This window comes from Epinephelus fuscoguttatus, linkage group LG23, assembly GCF_011397635.1.
Source record: "Epinephelus fuscoguttatus linkage group LG23, E.fuscoguttatus.final_Chr_v1".
NCBI classification, from domain to species: Eukaryota; Metazoa; Chordata; class Actinopteri; order Perciformes; family Serranidae; genus Epinephelus; species Epinephelus fuscoguttatus.
The window spans coordinates 20,650,939-20,666,899 of record NC_064774.1 but is presented as its reverse complement, the minus strand read 5'-3'; the positions used below and the strand labels follow the sequence as shown (position 1 = coordinate 20,666,899).

Sequence of the window (15,961 nt, the reverse complement as noted above, 5' to 3'; positions counted from 1 at the left end):
TTAACAACCCATAATGCAACACTTTGTTACCTCTCTCAGTGACAGCTTACTGGCTCCGAACCATAGTTGAGAACATGTTGGCTTTTTAACATTTATTTTAGCTTAGCTCATTATTAGCTGGAAACTAGCTTCTAGAAGGAAGTATGGCGAGGCGTTGGGGTGCCATTCACCAACAATGGCTTTATTGCAGTCTTCACAACAAAACAACAAACATGGCTTCCTCATGAGGTTTAACAGTAGAGCTGAGCTTATCTAGGCACTTAATTCTGCTGACCATCATCACTCCTGGTTACCCACAAGGCCACCACCCTTAACGGGGAAAAAGGGTTAGCTGGTAACAACTCTGTAGAAGTTAATTCCCAGAGTTAAAAAGTTTTGTATTGGTGCCAGTATGGTATCTTGTTTGTTTAATTTGTTCAAAAACTGAAATGTTAAGAATTTCTTCAAATATTGTTCAGGTAGGTTCTTGAATGTGGATTTTTAGTTTCCTTTTAAACTTATGTTTCCAGCCTTTATGCTAAGCTCAGATAACTGGCAGCTGGTTATAGTTTCACTTTTGGCATAATGTTACAGACGTGAAAGTGGTATCAATCTTCTCATCTAACTCTCAGCAAGAAAGCAAATAAGCATATTTTCCTAAATGTCAAAGCATTGCTTTAAGAGATCTTTTGTTGCACGGATAACAAACGTTTCAACTATATCTGCTGACACAAAGGCAGGATTGAAGATTGAGGCACAAATCAGATTATCCAATATCGTCTTCCAGGTCACTGACTCATAGCTAAATGGCCAGCTTGATATGAGCACCAAAACAAGAATCTATCATGACACAATGCCGATGTATTGACCGGTGGTGGATCCCTGAGGGAGCTCCCCTGTGGTTCTTGCAATCCGCTCGGTTGGTAGTCAGATGACTCAAAGATGTCTTGCCTCTTCCGCCTTTCATGCTTTCTTTGCATTCCTGCAACTCAGTATCAAAGCAAACTTCTCGTCATTGCTCTCCACGGTTACTAACTTCCTCCAAAACAACCATAAGGAGAAAAAAAGGAGAGGGAGAACAATGTTGCAATCCATAGAGGTCATCTGTAAAAACAAGCAGGCCTGTCTGTGGACCTGACAGCAGCTCTGGGTTTGGCAGTGCAACACACTTCACCCTTTTGAGTGATGTGGGGTAAGTGGCTCTTGTTGGGCTTAGAGCCAGGCCATTCCATTCTTTTGACTTACTGATACACAGCGTTCCTCCCTTATGCTTAGTGGCCCTTGATCTTACTCTAAGATCACCAACGAGCAATTTGTGGTCAGACTGACCCACCCTAATTGGCTTTGAGAGGATTGGTGCTTTGTTTCAGTTTGTTTCAGTATTTGTCAGTGGCTTCTTCACAACCAAAGTCTTGTTTACTCAACCTCTGTGTGGAATAAAAATCCTGTTAAAAGACATTACCAGTACTTTTTGAAGTTTGTTTTTAATTTCCTAGGTTGTTCTCTTTCCTTTCTGTCCTTTCAAGTGGTGACTGTTAAGTCTGCAGTCTCTGTTGTCTTGGATACCATTTGCTGCAATAAATACTTCTACATTTTAACAAGGCTACAAGTTCACAGCAGTGCTAGCAGCTCTATGAGGCTGTACTGATACTCTGTGGTACTTTAAGATAAATGCTAATGTCAGCATGCTAACATTCTTACAATGACAGTGCTAACATGCCGACGTTTATCAGGTAAAAGGTCACTGTCTTAGTTTTAGCTTGCCAACATTTGCTAATAAGCACTAAACGCAGAGTGTAGCTGAGGTTAACTGGAATGTCAGTTTTGCAGGTATTTGGTCCATATATCAAAGTTTGGGCAAATTTTTGATGAGGAATCAAGGCCTCACCAAAGTTACCACTAAATATCCTGAGGAGAGCATGGATGTCTAAAACAATTTTTATGGCAATCTAACAGTTTTTGAGACATTTCATTTAAAACCACAAATGTCAACCTCATGGTGGCGCTAGAGAAAAAGTCAGGGGATCACCAAAGCTATTAGGAGTCTTCCTCTGGGGAACATGAATGTCCACATTGGCTTGGGCAGATCCATCAAGTAAACATTGAAACATTTTACTGCGTAGGTGAAAACTTTGACCTGCTAGTGACACTAGAGGAAATGCTAGGGTATCACCAAAGCTATTATGGTCCATCCTCTGGAGAACATGAATGGTCATAAATGTTTGTGGAGATCCATTAAGTAAATGTTGATATATTTTATTGCATAAGTGAAAACTTTGACCTGCTAGTGGTGCCAGAGGTAATGTTAAGATATCACTAAAACTATTCGGATTCATCCTCTGGGGAACATGAATGTCCATGAATGTTTGTGTAGATTCATCAAATAAATGTTGAAACATTTTACTGCGTAAGTGATTTTTTTACCTGCTAGTGGCACTAGAGGAAATGTTAGGGCATCACCAAAGCTATTAGAATTCATCCTCTGGGGAACATGAATGTCAAGAAATGTTTGTGCAAATTCATCAAGTAAATGTTGATACATTTTACTGCATAGGTGAAAACTTTGACCTGATGAGTGACACTAGAGGAAATGCTAGGGTATCACTAAAGCTATTAGGGACCATCCTCTGGGGAACATGAATGTCTTTAGAAAATTTCCTAGCAACAAATACAAAAGTTATGAGACATTAAACTAACCTGAGCAAAAAATGACACTGTCATGGTGGCACCAGAGAAGATTTCAGGGGTCACCAAAGTCAATAGTCTTCATCCTCTGAGGACCATGACTGTTATTATCATGGTTAAATTTAAAGCATTTCATCCAGTAGTTGTTAAGATATTTAAGTCTGGACCAAAGTAGCTAAACATGTGAGCTGAAGCACACGTCTTAATTTAGTTTAGTTAATAAAGTGTCTTTATGTCAGTCCACACATTATGTTATGCTCTGCTTACTGTCAGTCACCAAACACCAGCAGGAAGATAATGCAGGCCTCTGCCAGGAAACAATCCCTGAAGAACGTGTTACCTTACAAACTTTAGGGTCCTTTTCTCTGGTTTGTCTTTGTTAGCTGGAGAAGTGGAAAAGCAAATGTGAAAAGTGTTAGGCTGATATTTCCAGAAGGCCAAAAAGTTCAAATTGATGAGGCAGGTGTCTGGAAAAAATGTTGCTTTGAGTAAAATCGTCTTTATCACTTGCTGTTGTTGGACTGGCTAAGAGAAAGTGAATGCGAGAATGCTGCTGTGATTAACTAGGTTGCATTACTGAGTAGTGAGGTAGAACGTGCGTTTATCCTCAAGGGCACGGCTGGAGTCGTCAGGTGCGGCCGCGTGGTAAATCTGACAAGCCACGAGGAGGAAACCTGCTCTTAGCAGAGACAAGAGCTCGACTCGTAAATCCACCTTTCTGCCTTCCTGTATATGGAAAGACCTGCACTTGTGTCAAAGTACAATGACACAAGAAACAAGTTTGTGTCATTAGACTGTCCTACAAGCTTTCACGGTTCAGCGGGCGGAGGAAAGGTTGAGTAGAGAGCAGAGACAACGCTAAGTATGTCTCCTAGGCTTGAATTCCCAGATGTTGACACAGGTCTATGTAATGGGCTGTAATGTTCCTTCTGAACACTGTTGAGTGGTCCTAAAATGTCTTAAAGCAGGTCAGAGCGAAGTACGTAAAGTTATATCTTCTCTTTTGTTGTGCAGTAGAACCAATAAAAGGTTAAACTAAAACCCTGATGTCTTTGTCTTTCCCACCGCCTTTTATCTTTATTGATCAATGTGTGTGTGTATAAAAAAAAAAAAAAAAAAAAAAAAAAAGTGTTTGCTTTCTGCAGTTCGCTTCGAGCTGCAGAACCCTGTGTATTGACTTTTACTTACGGTGAATTTAAATCTTCTATTCTCATTCGGGGGGGCAGAATATTAGAAACGCCTTTTATGGGAAAGCCCCAATATAAAGGGCCATTTGGCATAACAAGTACTTTTATTTTTGATACTGTAAGTACATTTAGCTGATAATACTTATGTACTATTCTGCCCTGTGAAGGCTGACCACAGTAACTACTCTAACACTAAAACTTATAAAAATGGCTCCAAAGTGTTTTGACTGTCAAGCCAAATGTGTTACACTTAGAAAGGTGGTAATGCGCTTAATTAATGCACTAAAACTGTAGGTACTGCACTTTGCCTTTGTATTACCTTTAACAGCTGCAGTATATAGATTTTCATTTCTTACTAGATTCACTTTGAATTATATATATTATATATATTGTTATATTTATAAACTTGACATCATTGTCCTCTTCATCACTGATCTTGCTATGGTCACTGTAATGTTATCATTTTTTTTGTTATTGGCACCATTCTTATTCTCACGCTCACCAATTGCCTTAATACGCTTATTGCAGTTTTCCTTGGCCTGATAGAATCCCAAATCTCTGGGAACTCCAAGAGTGTAATAGCTACATTTACTGGGGTCATGGGTGAATTATAAGACAATAGGCCCCTGAGCACAGATCTGCAGAGGGCCCCACCACCTCCCATACATGGCAGACACACAGATTTTGTGATGGTTTTGTTGTTATACATGTTTTAGTTGTTTTGTGTCTCATTATAGTTGTTGTGTGTCTCCTTGCGGTTGGTTTGTGTCTCTTTGCGGTCATTGCATGTCTCCTTGTGGTTGTTTTGTGACGCTATGTGGTCATTTTGTGTCTCCATGTGGTTGTTTTGTGTCCCCTTGTGATTGTTTTGTGTCTCTTTGTGGTAATTTTGTGTCTCCTTGTGGTTGTTTTGTATCTCTTTGTGAATGTTTTGTGTCTCTTTGTGCTCATTTGATGTCTCCTTGTGATTGTTTTGTGACGCTATGTGGTCATTTTGTGTCTCCATGTGGTTGTTTTGTGTCTCTTTGTGGTAATTTTGTGTCTCCCTGTGGTTGTTTTGTGTCTCTTTGTGCTCATTTGATGTCTCCTTGTTGTTAGGTGCAGGTTTTGTTTGGACCCCAAAGCAGATACTGAAGCAGGTCAGTTCACAAAAAAGGTTTATTAACAATAAGAAAAAAAACAAGAGCAGGCGGTGGAGGCAGGGGGCTGGCTGGCTCGTAGTATATTCACCGACGGATGGATTGGAAAAACTCAGGCACACGGTGAGGCACAAAGGACGACCTGAGTACAACAGGAAAAAACCATAGGTAAGTACAAAAACCTCTAGCAACACTAGAAGAATAGGCAGCAAAGTATGGCTATGCAGCAAGATGAGCACAAGATCCAAACTGTAAGAACACAGAGCGCTACCGAACATGACGGAATTATCTGGCAGCGTAGTGGAGTGAAGACCAGGCTTTTGTAGACAGGAAGATGAGGTGATTGAAGACAGGTGTGCCTCATCTACTGCTGCAGGAGAAAGCCAGCCACGCCCCCTGACACACACATGCACTGCAGAACAGGAGAAAGAGGGAGGGAGAGAGAACAAACACAAAAACATACCACAAGAACCAAAATCATCACACTTGTGATTGTTTTGTGTCTCTTTGTGGTAATTTTGTGTCTCCTTGTGGTTGTTTTGTGCCTCCTTGTGGTTGTTTTGTGTCTCTTTGTGCTCATTTGATGTCTCCTTGTGATTGTTTTGTGTGTCTTTGTGGTAATTTTGTGTCTCTTTTGTAGTCATTTGATGTCTCCTTGTGGTTGTTTTGTGTCTTTTTTTTTAGTAGTTTGGATCTCTGAGGTAATTTCCTTTTTTTAGTTGTATTATGTCACCTTGGTGTCATTTTCCCTTTCCTTGTGGTTGTTTTGTGTCTTTTTGTAGTTACTTGGTTACTTTTTGTGGTTGTTTTGCCTATTTTTATAGTTATTTTTGTGTCTCTTTGTGGTCGGTATGTGTTAATTTGAGTGACACTTTGCAATGTCTCCCTGGGTCTGGTTGGGCTCCTGGGCCTGTGCCCGTTTGGTCTGTTCAAGTAATCCATAGTGGCTGTTTCAGCATACCAAGGTTCCTGGGTCTGTAAGGTGTCTCGGTTTTGACTTGTGTTCCTGTTCCTTTTGTGAAGATCCACAGTATTCACACGAGGCAGGGAAAAAGTTGAATGAGGTTTATTAAAAGTACAAAAAGAGAGAGAGAAAAAAGGCCGGCCCTAAACTGACTTGATGTCCTATTTTTATGTATTCTCACTGTATTACTGATTATTATTCAGTTTAACACACAAAGTTAATAGGATTCATCCTCTGGGAGTATCTGTATCCGTTTTAATGGCAATCCTTCAAAGACTTGCTGAGATATATTTTAGTCTGAACCAAAATGACCAACATTGCCATCCACGCAGCCATGCCGCTACCGTGGTTAAAAAGGCATGACATCCAGTGTTTCAGTGTCCCTGTTGTGATGAAATTAATAATTTCTGTAGGATTGCAATGGAAATCACTGCGGCCTATAGGTCACATTTCACTTTTTAAAGGTGGAGTGGACCTGGAGGCAAAGGTCAGCTGTCAGAAAGCCTTTATCCTCTCAAACCAACTGGTGGCCTGTTCGACCATGACTGACTGTGGTGGACTACACCCAGACTTGAACTGCGTGTCCTGCTGAAAACACAGACCATAACACTGCATCAAAGAGTGCCAGGTGATGTTCTTTTTATCCTTTCTTTAAAATATATAGTCGTAGTTCGGTGTGTCTGCGCATGGTGGAGAAATGTGTATGTTGCATTTCCTCCTCAGTATCCAGCGCTGTATTACAAACTAAAATCTCATGCTTCTCTCTTTGTTTATGATATGATATTATTGACTCTTCAGAGAATGCTGCATATTGTAGCAGAAGCCAAATATTGACGCAAGATAATCCTGTGAAAAGAAAAGCAAATACCACTGAGATGTACAAAAGTTTCCTTTAACTCGCGAGTGGGAGCTGGATAATTCGGTTTCACAACAGTACAGTAAGGGAGAGGTATAAATAACTGCGTCCAAATATAGAACAACATTTGAACTTCCTCTCATGAGTTGCTATCATCATAGCCATTTTGCCTCTCTAAAAAACCCACCGCAGATTAAAAGGCCACACTTGCCCCCCATGAGGCCCTTGTCACTCTGCACATCCGTGCAACTGTGCCCAGCATCTGTCTTCCTTGTCATATTAAAGTAAACTGACGCCTTGGCAACACCCCAAAATAAAAATGATGGTAGTGGAGGGGGGGAGGGGGACGACACAAAGTGAGAACAGAAAGGAGCCTAGACGTGGCCCCGGCTGCACTCCGCCGCTGAAATAATTAGCCCCTGGTTGATGTGGACTCCTCGTGGGACTCCACCGTGACATGTTTAAATGAGTATTGGCAGAGTGCGACACCAGCTGTGAGCCTCCTATGGGGAGCTGCTGTACTGTGCAGCGCCCTGCCCACTGATCGCAACACAAAACCTTTAAACTCTGACAAGCAACAGCAGCAGTGGCGACTGCAGCGGCCTTGAGCTTGTTTTACAGCTCCAAGGGTTTAAAGGAAACAACTGTAAAATGTGACATCTGAACTTTATCATGCCAGGTGTGTCAGGCGGGGATGTGCTCCTGGATCTCCAATCGGTCTATCTGCACCCAAATCCTCGAGGCTGTGTGGCACAGATGGGAGCACCACACAAGGGGCTCAGACACAAAGAGGGGGGTATGAGGCATTATTCAGACTCATGCTGCAGCAGAAATGCATGTTGCAACCACACCCCTATCAATTACAATAAACCAGGCGTGTGGAATTCCCACTGTACCCTGGCACCAGTGTGGCAAGGCCTGTTGGGAGGGCACAGGACTGGCAACCACCGAATCCAGGATGGGGATTACCACACCCAGAGTTATCTTTTGAGGCATCACTTTTACTCACTGCACTTTTTAAATCGTGAAGCAGCTCACGGTCACAAATGCACTTCATTTGTTGTGATGACTTGAAGCAGATGAAATTAAAATTAAGTATTTTTAGCATTAAAAACATGCCCAAATAGATATTTTTAGTTAGTGTATTAATAAAGCTTATTTTACCTGATGAAACAAAGCCTCCAGAGCAGACAGCAGAGGGTGAGCAGACAGTTGCTCAATAGTCCCCCCTTGTGGTCAAAGAATATAGTGCATATAAAACCAACAGTTTGAGGAAAACAAGCTGAAATGCAATCTTTATTGGAATCTGGAATTACTTAACATACAAATGGCACAATTTCAAGTCCAAAATATATCATAAATAGTCTTAATATTGATCTGAAAGCAAAAGTGCAACACCAGAAATGGTCACATGTCACAAATGAAAGCACTGCTAATGTGCTGGAAGATATGAGGAGTGTGTGATGGTTGTTTTCAGTGGCAGAGGTGTTTAGACATTAAGGAATGACACTTGAGTGAAAGAAAAGTGCAAGTAGAAGGAATCGAGTCATTAGTGTGTGGTGTACCAGGACCTCTGGATCCATCTCTGTCTCAGTTCCTCACTGGCGTGCCGCTTCCTTTGGCCGTCTTCTTCAGGTGGTGGTAGTTGGGCAGAATCTTCATGAGGAAGTCGAGCTGCAGAGTCTGAGGCTGCAGGATTAAAATAAATAAATAAATAAATAAAAAAACATGAATCTGCACTCAAGCCAACAACACTTCGTGACTGGCAGGCACGAACAAGCATTAACAGGGACTGACCTGTGGCTTCTCGCTCTGCACGCGGCGGATGCAGTTTGAACCATACACAACCGTGTTCTCCGGTATGACCTCACACGTGTTGACCTGGCAGCACGCGCCGATGATGCATCCACTGGTCAGAATCACGTTTCTCCCGAGATCAGCTGGGATTTAGACCATTTTGTGCAAAGTTACAAATAGTGATAACACACAGTTTCTTTATCGATTTCACAGAAAATCTACTATATCATACTTTATATCAATACTGACATATGGGAAGTGGTTACAGTACTTACCCTTGGACTCAATCACATTGTTGTCTCCAATTTTCAAAGCTTGAGAGACTGTGGCACAATTATTAAGGATTTAAATCTATAAATCCGTATTTCAGGCCACTTTATTAGGGGCACCTTGCTAGTACCAGGTGGGACTCCTTTTGCCTTCAAAACTGCATTCATTCTTGGTGTCATAGATTCAACAAGGTGCTGGATACATTCCTCAGAGATTTTGGTCCATATTGACATGATAACATCACACAGTTGCTGCAGATCCATGATGTCAATCTCCCATGGAGGCTACTAGAGTACAGTGAACTCATCGTCATGTTCAAGAAACCAGTTTGAGATGATTTGAGCTTTGTGACATGGTGCGTTATCCTGCTGGAAGTAGCCATCAGAAGATGGGTACACTGTGGTCATAAAGGGATGGACACGGTCAGCAACAATACTCAGGTAGGCTGTGGTGTTTAAACCATGCTCAGTTGGTACTAAGGGGCCCAGAGTGTGCCAAGAAAATATCCCCCACACCATTACACCACCACCAGCAGCCTGATCCATGCACTTCCCTGAGTGGGAAGTTTGAGAGCTGAACTAAAGTTGTCAGTGCTCTCTGGTGGACAAACTATATACATGCAACACTGTGTCTTAATTACCTCAAACACATACAAGGATTTATGTAGCATTTCTTACTTCTTGACTGATCATATATGTGGACAATAAGCTTGTATCTTGGGGTGGGCCTTGAGTTGGACGGCTGTTTCTGGTTTTCCTTCCTTCCCTTTACTGCTTTATTTTAACACTCATTTCAAGAATGACTTTTTTTTTGTTACGTGTTATAAAAGAAAAAAAAAGCTAATAAATGTCAATTTGTCTCGGCTTTACTGCAGTCAGGTGCCACTCTGTTGTTTTCTGCATAGCAAAGGATACCACATCCAACTTCAAACACATTATTGGCCCCAATGGTCATTGTTTTCGGCTCCACTCCCTCTGTGTCTGGCTTGATATTCTCTGGATAACTGCAGACAAAACACAGCATAAGATAATATAGGGTAAAACTGTCATGATCAGACAGGGAAACAATGTTGTAATACACACTGTACCTGTTAATAATAAGTGCCTGCTCCTCTATCAGATTGCCCTCCTCAATGATAATAGGCCCTGCCTCTGCTATGATCCGAGCTTTGGGGTGGACAACTGTTCTGGCACCTATAATATAAATAAAGAAAAGGCCTTGTTGGAGCAGACAGCTGCTGGATATGCAATGAAACATTAATTGTGATGTTAAAAAAAAAAAATCCTCACCAATGGTCACATCTCCTCTGATCTCGCTCTCAACACACACAACAGCTCCAGCTGCTATTTTAGCACTGCGAGGGAACACAGAGATCACATGAAATGTTCCAGACAGTGATGCACTGTGACCATTACAGCTGCATCACACACACACACAATGCACACAACACAGAGCTACATAGATGATCATGCACATCCTGTCAGTCTGCAATCACATATTGATCTGTTATAATGTTAGCAATTAAAATATCTGGATAATATTTACTGTCTATGCGACCTGTAAAAATATGGGTGTCACCATCAGTGATTTTGCAGCATTATTATAACATGACACCATAAATGCATTTCCTACGAGCTGTAATTAACTCAGAATATGAAAGATTAACATAGATTAAATGGAGTTATCTACCTTTTCTGTGCCATGATTTGCTTGGCGTCTGTCATCCCTGCGATGATGAATCAATGTATCGATGGTTGATTATTAATCCTAGTTCAGAGTTGGCGCTCTGGGTTGATTATGTTTGTCTGAGAGGAAGCCAGCCTGACACTCTGCTGCTCTCTGCTGTATGTTTAAGGACACTGCAATGAAAATGTGTTACAATGCTGAATATATATATTTATATTCAGACAATTTTCATGCAAATCCTTCATATTTATAAGCTGCAGGTAAGCTTAAATTGTATGCACCTATAGGGCCTAGCTATATATAATCATTAATATTCATAAAATACACAAATGACCAATACTTTTCCTGTCTTTTTTTTCTACAAATTTTCAATTTATATTATTTTTTTCATGACAAAAATACACCCATTTACCTTCTACACATTAATCTAATTATCTCTATCAACAAATACATACATGGACAAAGCCTTAAATATACTATAGGGGAGACCGGGGTTGGTTGTCACAGCGCTTATTACAGTCACACTAGAGATCGCTGTGGCATTAGGTGAGGGGATATTTTGTCATTTTTATGGGTCAGAGTTAAAAAGAATCAAACACTACAAAAGGCCAAAGGTCATAGCTTTGATTTGAGTCACCTTTTAGCCAACAAGCTAAAGCTATATGGTAGCTAGCTTAAAATGTTCGTCAAGAGGTCAGTTGGGGTTGGTTGTCTCACTGCTCTGGGGGTTGGGTGTCACGTGTGTGACCATTCAGAAAGACAGTCAGCATGCAAACATGTTATAGTCCATATGTTCTCAGGTGTTTTTGATAAAACACACACACACACACACACACACACACACACACACACAATGCTGCTTTTGTTCCTCATTAGAAAACAACGCTGTATCTAAACAGTCACACACTTCAACCTATGCTATTTGACATTTTATCAAAAGTTCCTAGTCAGATTGTGCTGGAGATCAATCTGTTCCAATCTCACTGTTTCATTTAATGTTATATTCATGGTGAATTGTCACTGTCACTTTAATAAAGCCTTCATTTTACTTTGATTACAAAGGATAATTCAAACAATCACATGGTTCAAATTCATGGTGACACAAGGGGCATTGATGAGTAGGCTACTATTATACTGTAGAGGTGGTGTTTTTTTTTAAAAAAAAAAAACTTATTTGGTGTTTTTATCATTAAAAACCACAACATTACCTTTTTAAGGTAAGTACAGAGAACACAATCCTTTAATAAACTTAAAAGGGTCCCTGAAAAAACATGTCCTAGCATATTCCTTCTTCCTCCTCTTTTTCCTGAGATGCTCTGCCCTTCTAAGAACTGCTAGCCTGCTTCTCAACTCCTCTTGCAACACCTTAATTCCCTCCCTTTCTTCTTCTGTAGCCTTTTTCCATTGCTTTCTTAACTGTCTCCTTTCCTTGACTAACTTCTCTATTTCTCTTTGCTGCCTAGACTTACCTGACTGTACCCTCGCACTCCTCTTTCTCTCATGCACCCCAAACCTCTCTGCATCATATGAGTAAATTATATCTCCCATCTTTTCTAACCTTTCTATTGCATTTCCTCTAAGCCTACGTAACATTACTGACAAATCTCTATTAACTATCTCCCATTCTTTACTGTCATTTGCCCTAGGCCATCTAACTCTAACTCTAACCTTCTGCTCAATGGTTCTCTCTCTGACTGCCACCCCCCCCCCCCCCGAAACTTTACATTGTGACAACCAGCCCTGTGATGGGTTGTACAAAAGAAAGGGATCCCCATTCTAAGCCAAGACCTTAAGCTTTCATATAATGTAGGAATGAGTATTGAAAGATGTTTTGATGATGAGCAGCTCACACATGAGTAAAAAGTGTGACAACAGCCCGGGTGCCCCCTAACATCAGTCTATGTTTCTGATACATAGCCTACAGTACTTTACTGAAGTGTCACCATGTCTCCTGCAGGGTGCATCAAATATCAGTGAATTGGAACAAATAAAGCTGAAGCCAATTATATTTAATGTAGGCTGTGCATATGGAAAAAAATCACAAGGCTTTATTATCACTCTACATACTCTCTTGATGCCTGTTCAGCTAAATAGAAATAGTTTATTCGTCTAATGGACAATTGAAGCTGTATTTGGCTTCCAAATGTCTGGTAAATATGAGTCAGTGAGAGGAAGTTTCCTCTGATGTCATATTAACAGTGACCTCTGCTGCAGTTGCATGTGGCCGCTCACACTGACCACATAATCTGGTGTTTAACAGTTGTATTAAGCAGTGCCTTCCCTCCTGAATGGGGTTAGATTGTGTCAAGATAATCGCAGTTCACACTGATGAAACAGGAAATTGAAGAATACTCTCTTTTCAGAATAAAACGATTTGACTTTGCCTGATAAGGATTAACTTAAACTCATTTAATAATAATGATAAGGGCTCCACTAAATTTAATTGCCTCTTACATAATTCAAATTTATCACTAAGAATGATCCAGTATTATGATAATATGACACCAGTTTGGGGAAGGTTAAAATAATTTTTTGTTGATGCGTTAGAAGAAGTCTTTTATAGCCTACTGTATCATTTAATTGAATAGGGTTTTTAAATTGCTTATTCATGGTTTTTAATTTGATATAGATTGCTACAGACTATCTTACCAAAAAATAAATAAAGATATAAAAATAATTAATTAATATAATTTAAGTTCTTTTTTGAACACAGGTGTAGTAAGTATATTGCAATTATATATGTTTATAGTATATAGTTTAATAAAAAAATGTTATCACACCAATAAAAGCTCCAGGTAGCTATTCTTAGATAATATAAATATATACCTTTTTTATAAAAAAATAAATAAATAAATAAATTCATGTGCATTTCAGAAGCCAGTGGCAGACAAAGGAAAGGCAACAATGAGTATCTTATTTTTATTATCTTATTTAAAGACAATTACTGAAATGTTAAAGTTACTAATGTAACAGCAGGCCCATGCATCGTCTTGTAAATTTAGCTTGGTATTTTATTTATTTATTTATTTATTTTTATCAAATTGTTTTGAGAGTCCTTTTTGATTTTTAAATTTTTATTTATTTATTTATTTTTAGAGAAGGGCAAAAAAGGACGCTGATGTTTTGTTTCATATGTGAATCTCAATTGTATTATATTTTTAATTATATAGTTATTTAAAGACATTAAAATGTTGATTTTATTTACCTTCTTTAATTTCCATTTGTTATATTAAAATATAAGGTGTCTTATTTTGCCAGTAGCATCTTTAAAAAAATGGTTTCAGGAAATTCTGTGTTTGATTATTTTTTCTTGTTTATATTGTTTATAGAATTGTTAAGCGTCCTATGACTTTTATTTTGAAGTTACGTACCGGAAGTCCCACTCCTCATTGTGTCCGTCTTGATGGCGGTTGAGTTTTTGAAGGAGAGCGGATCGTCTCTTCGGCTCCTTGAACGAAAAGTGAGCAGCGGACGGACGCACCTGAACCTGCGTGTCCTAATTAGCCCGTCGCTTGTTTGTACAGTAGTTACAGTCCACATTAACGGCTTCAAAATACATTTAAAGTACAGTTACAATGTAGATAAAAACAAGTGTGAGTAGTTTAAACCGTTGGATAACTGTATTGTTTGCTGAAGTGCCGCTAGCTCGCGCGCCGGGGGCTGAATTTCGTGCCGTTAGCTTGTTTCAACTTTGTGGAAATATGTAACTGTGACAAATGAGACTGTAACATGGAGCAGTCGGCCACTCTCGACATAGAGACGCTGAAGGTAAGAAAACAATGGCGGAAAAAGTGCGTGTTTGTGTGTAATTTATAAACTGTGAGTCTGTCAGCTGAATGCTGGACTAGTTTGACACGGACGTCCCATAATGCAGCGGGAAAGTGAGTTTTATTAACCTTGCTTTACAGGACAGCAGGATACTTGATGTAACTGCTCATGACTTATTCATATAGAGGCTGTGTTGTTTTATTCAGCAGGCCAAAGTCAAGTTCCTCCCGAGTCCCCCCTGCAACAGGTGCACCCACTGCTTCAATTGTTCCATTAAAAGTCCCAGCTAATTAAAGATGAATGGGAGCTGTCTGTAGTCCTCCCAGTGGTTGCATCTCTCCAGGCAGGAAACATGATGCTTCACAAGCACTCACCTGCGCTCAAACACCTCAGGAATCCTGCCTGGACTTCTTTACATATCTCCCTCTTGCACTATAGCTCATATCCTATGCATTCTCCCCTCTCAAGAATCACAGTAATGTGACAGCCTATGAATATTCTGCCTGCATGGTTTCTCATTATCATTCCAGTCTAGCAGGGGAGGCAGTAACCTCTGGGTACAGTATGTGCATCTCGTCTCCGCTGCTGCAGTGCAAGAAAGCAGCTCTCGGTGTCAGAAACCCACACAGCAGAGCCCCTGTTTGGCTGTGCACTCAAGTCCATCCATTGGCCTGCTGCACACACACACTTAATGGTTAAGTAACGCTTATCAGTCAAGAAATCACTCCTGCTCACACCGGCTCTGAGCTGATCCAGCACTTCCAGCTTAGTGACAAGTCTGCAAGTTTGTCTTTCAGCTAATTTGCCATGTTTGTGCTCTTTTTTGAGTTGTGAGGAAGGTGATGTGAAAGGATCCACTATCTGCTTTAATTAAAGCCAGTCTTTGTTTTGAATGCTTTGTATTTTTGTTGATAGTGCGCCGCTCAGTCTGGCACTTCCCCTGTGCGTTCGGCTGATGAATGCAAATGACGCCTATGGGGGTGCTGTCCAAAATGGCCCTGTCGCTCTCTCCAAGGATTTGCTAGGGATTAGCAAGGAAAGCTAGTGTACTGTGGAGAAGTGTCTGTCTGTTTACATCAGCAGTTTGTCGTCTTCTCCCTTCACCTTCTCCCCCCACCCCACGCCGGAGCCATCATCAACACTGAGGAAGGAAGTGACAGAGCTGCAAACATTTAAGAGGCTCAACAAAACCAGCTCTCCTCTGTTAATAAGTGATGCAAAGGTCAGAGGTGCCGGCGATGTTTGTTGCGCACTTTTGTGTTGCCATGCAGGTACAAATATTTCTCATCAAAGTGTCATCAAAAGCAGAGCTGCAGCAAAAGGAAATTCTCTCTGAAAACCCCTCTTCAAACAGTCTGTGATGTTCAGTCGTGTTGGCTGCGTGCTCTGATTGAACAGCTGCGACCTTTTCCTTGTGCCGGACTTATCTGAGATCTTTGATCCCCACCGGTCTCATGCTTACAGTAGGGTTACCTTTGTTGCTGTCAGCCGGATGAAGCGTTCTGCTATCCACCCATAAAGGGCAACCACGCTGCAGAAGATGAAGCCATTAACGAGCCCCTCCACTATTGTAACTCCGCCAGAGATGATGGAGCCACAAAAATTGGATTTCACATCTAAGCGGAGCGAC

General features: G+C 40.6%; 2 protein-coding genes across 4 annotated transcripts in view; one reads left to right on the top strand and one right to left on the bottom strand.

Annotated features, from left to right (window-relative positions):
• Nucleotides 1-8,078: 8,078 nt before the first annotated feature.
• On the bottom strand, nucleotides 8,079-10,692 carry LOC125883611 (dynactin subunit 6-like). Its single transcript, XM_049568038.1, has 7 exons — nucleotides 10,567-10,692; nucleotides 10,167-10,231; nucleotides 9,965-10,070; nucleotides 9,792-9,880; nucleotides 8,883-8,930; nucleotides 8,608-8,750; nucleotides 8,079-8,499 (listed from the first exon to the last, which is right to left on the bottom strand). Exons 1-7 carry the CDS (start codon nucleotides 10,599-10,601, stop codon nucleotides 8,401-8,403), a joined length of 585 nt encoding a protein of 194 aa, XP_049423995.1. The 5' UTR covers nucleotides 10,602-10,692; the 3' UTR covers nucleotides 8,079-8,400.
• A 3,305-nt stretch (nucleotides 10,693-13,997) lies between these two features.
• Nucleotides 13,998-15,961, top strand: part of LOC125883610 (zeta-sarcoglycan-like) — a 68,290-nt gene continuing 66,326 nt past the window's right edge. For all 3 annotated transcript variants that reach the window (XM_049568037.1, XM_049568036.1, XM_049568035.1), the window contains exon 1: nucleotides 13,998-14,331. In XM_049568037.1, the coding sequence (XP_049423994.1) occupies nucleotides 14,293-14,331 (39 nt within the window). In that variant the 5' untranslated portion in view covers nucleotides 13,998-14,292. The remainder of the gene's footprint in view (nucleotides 14,332-15,961) is intronic.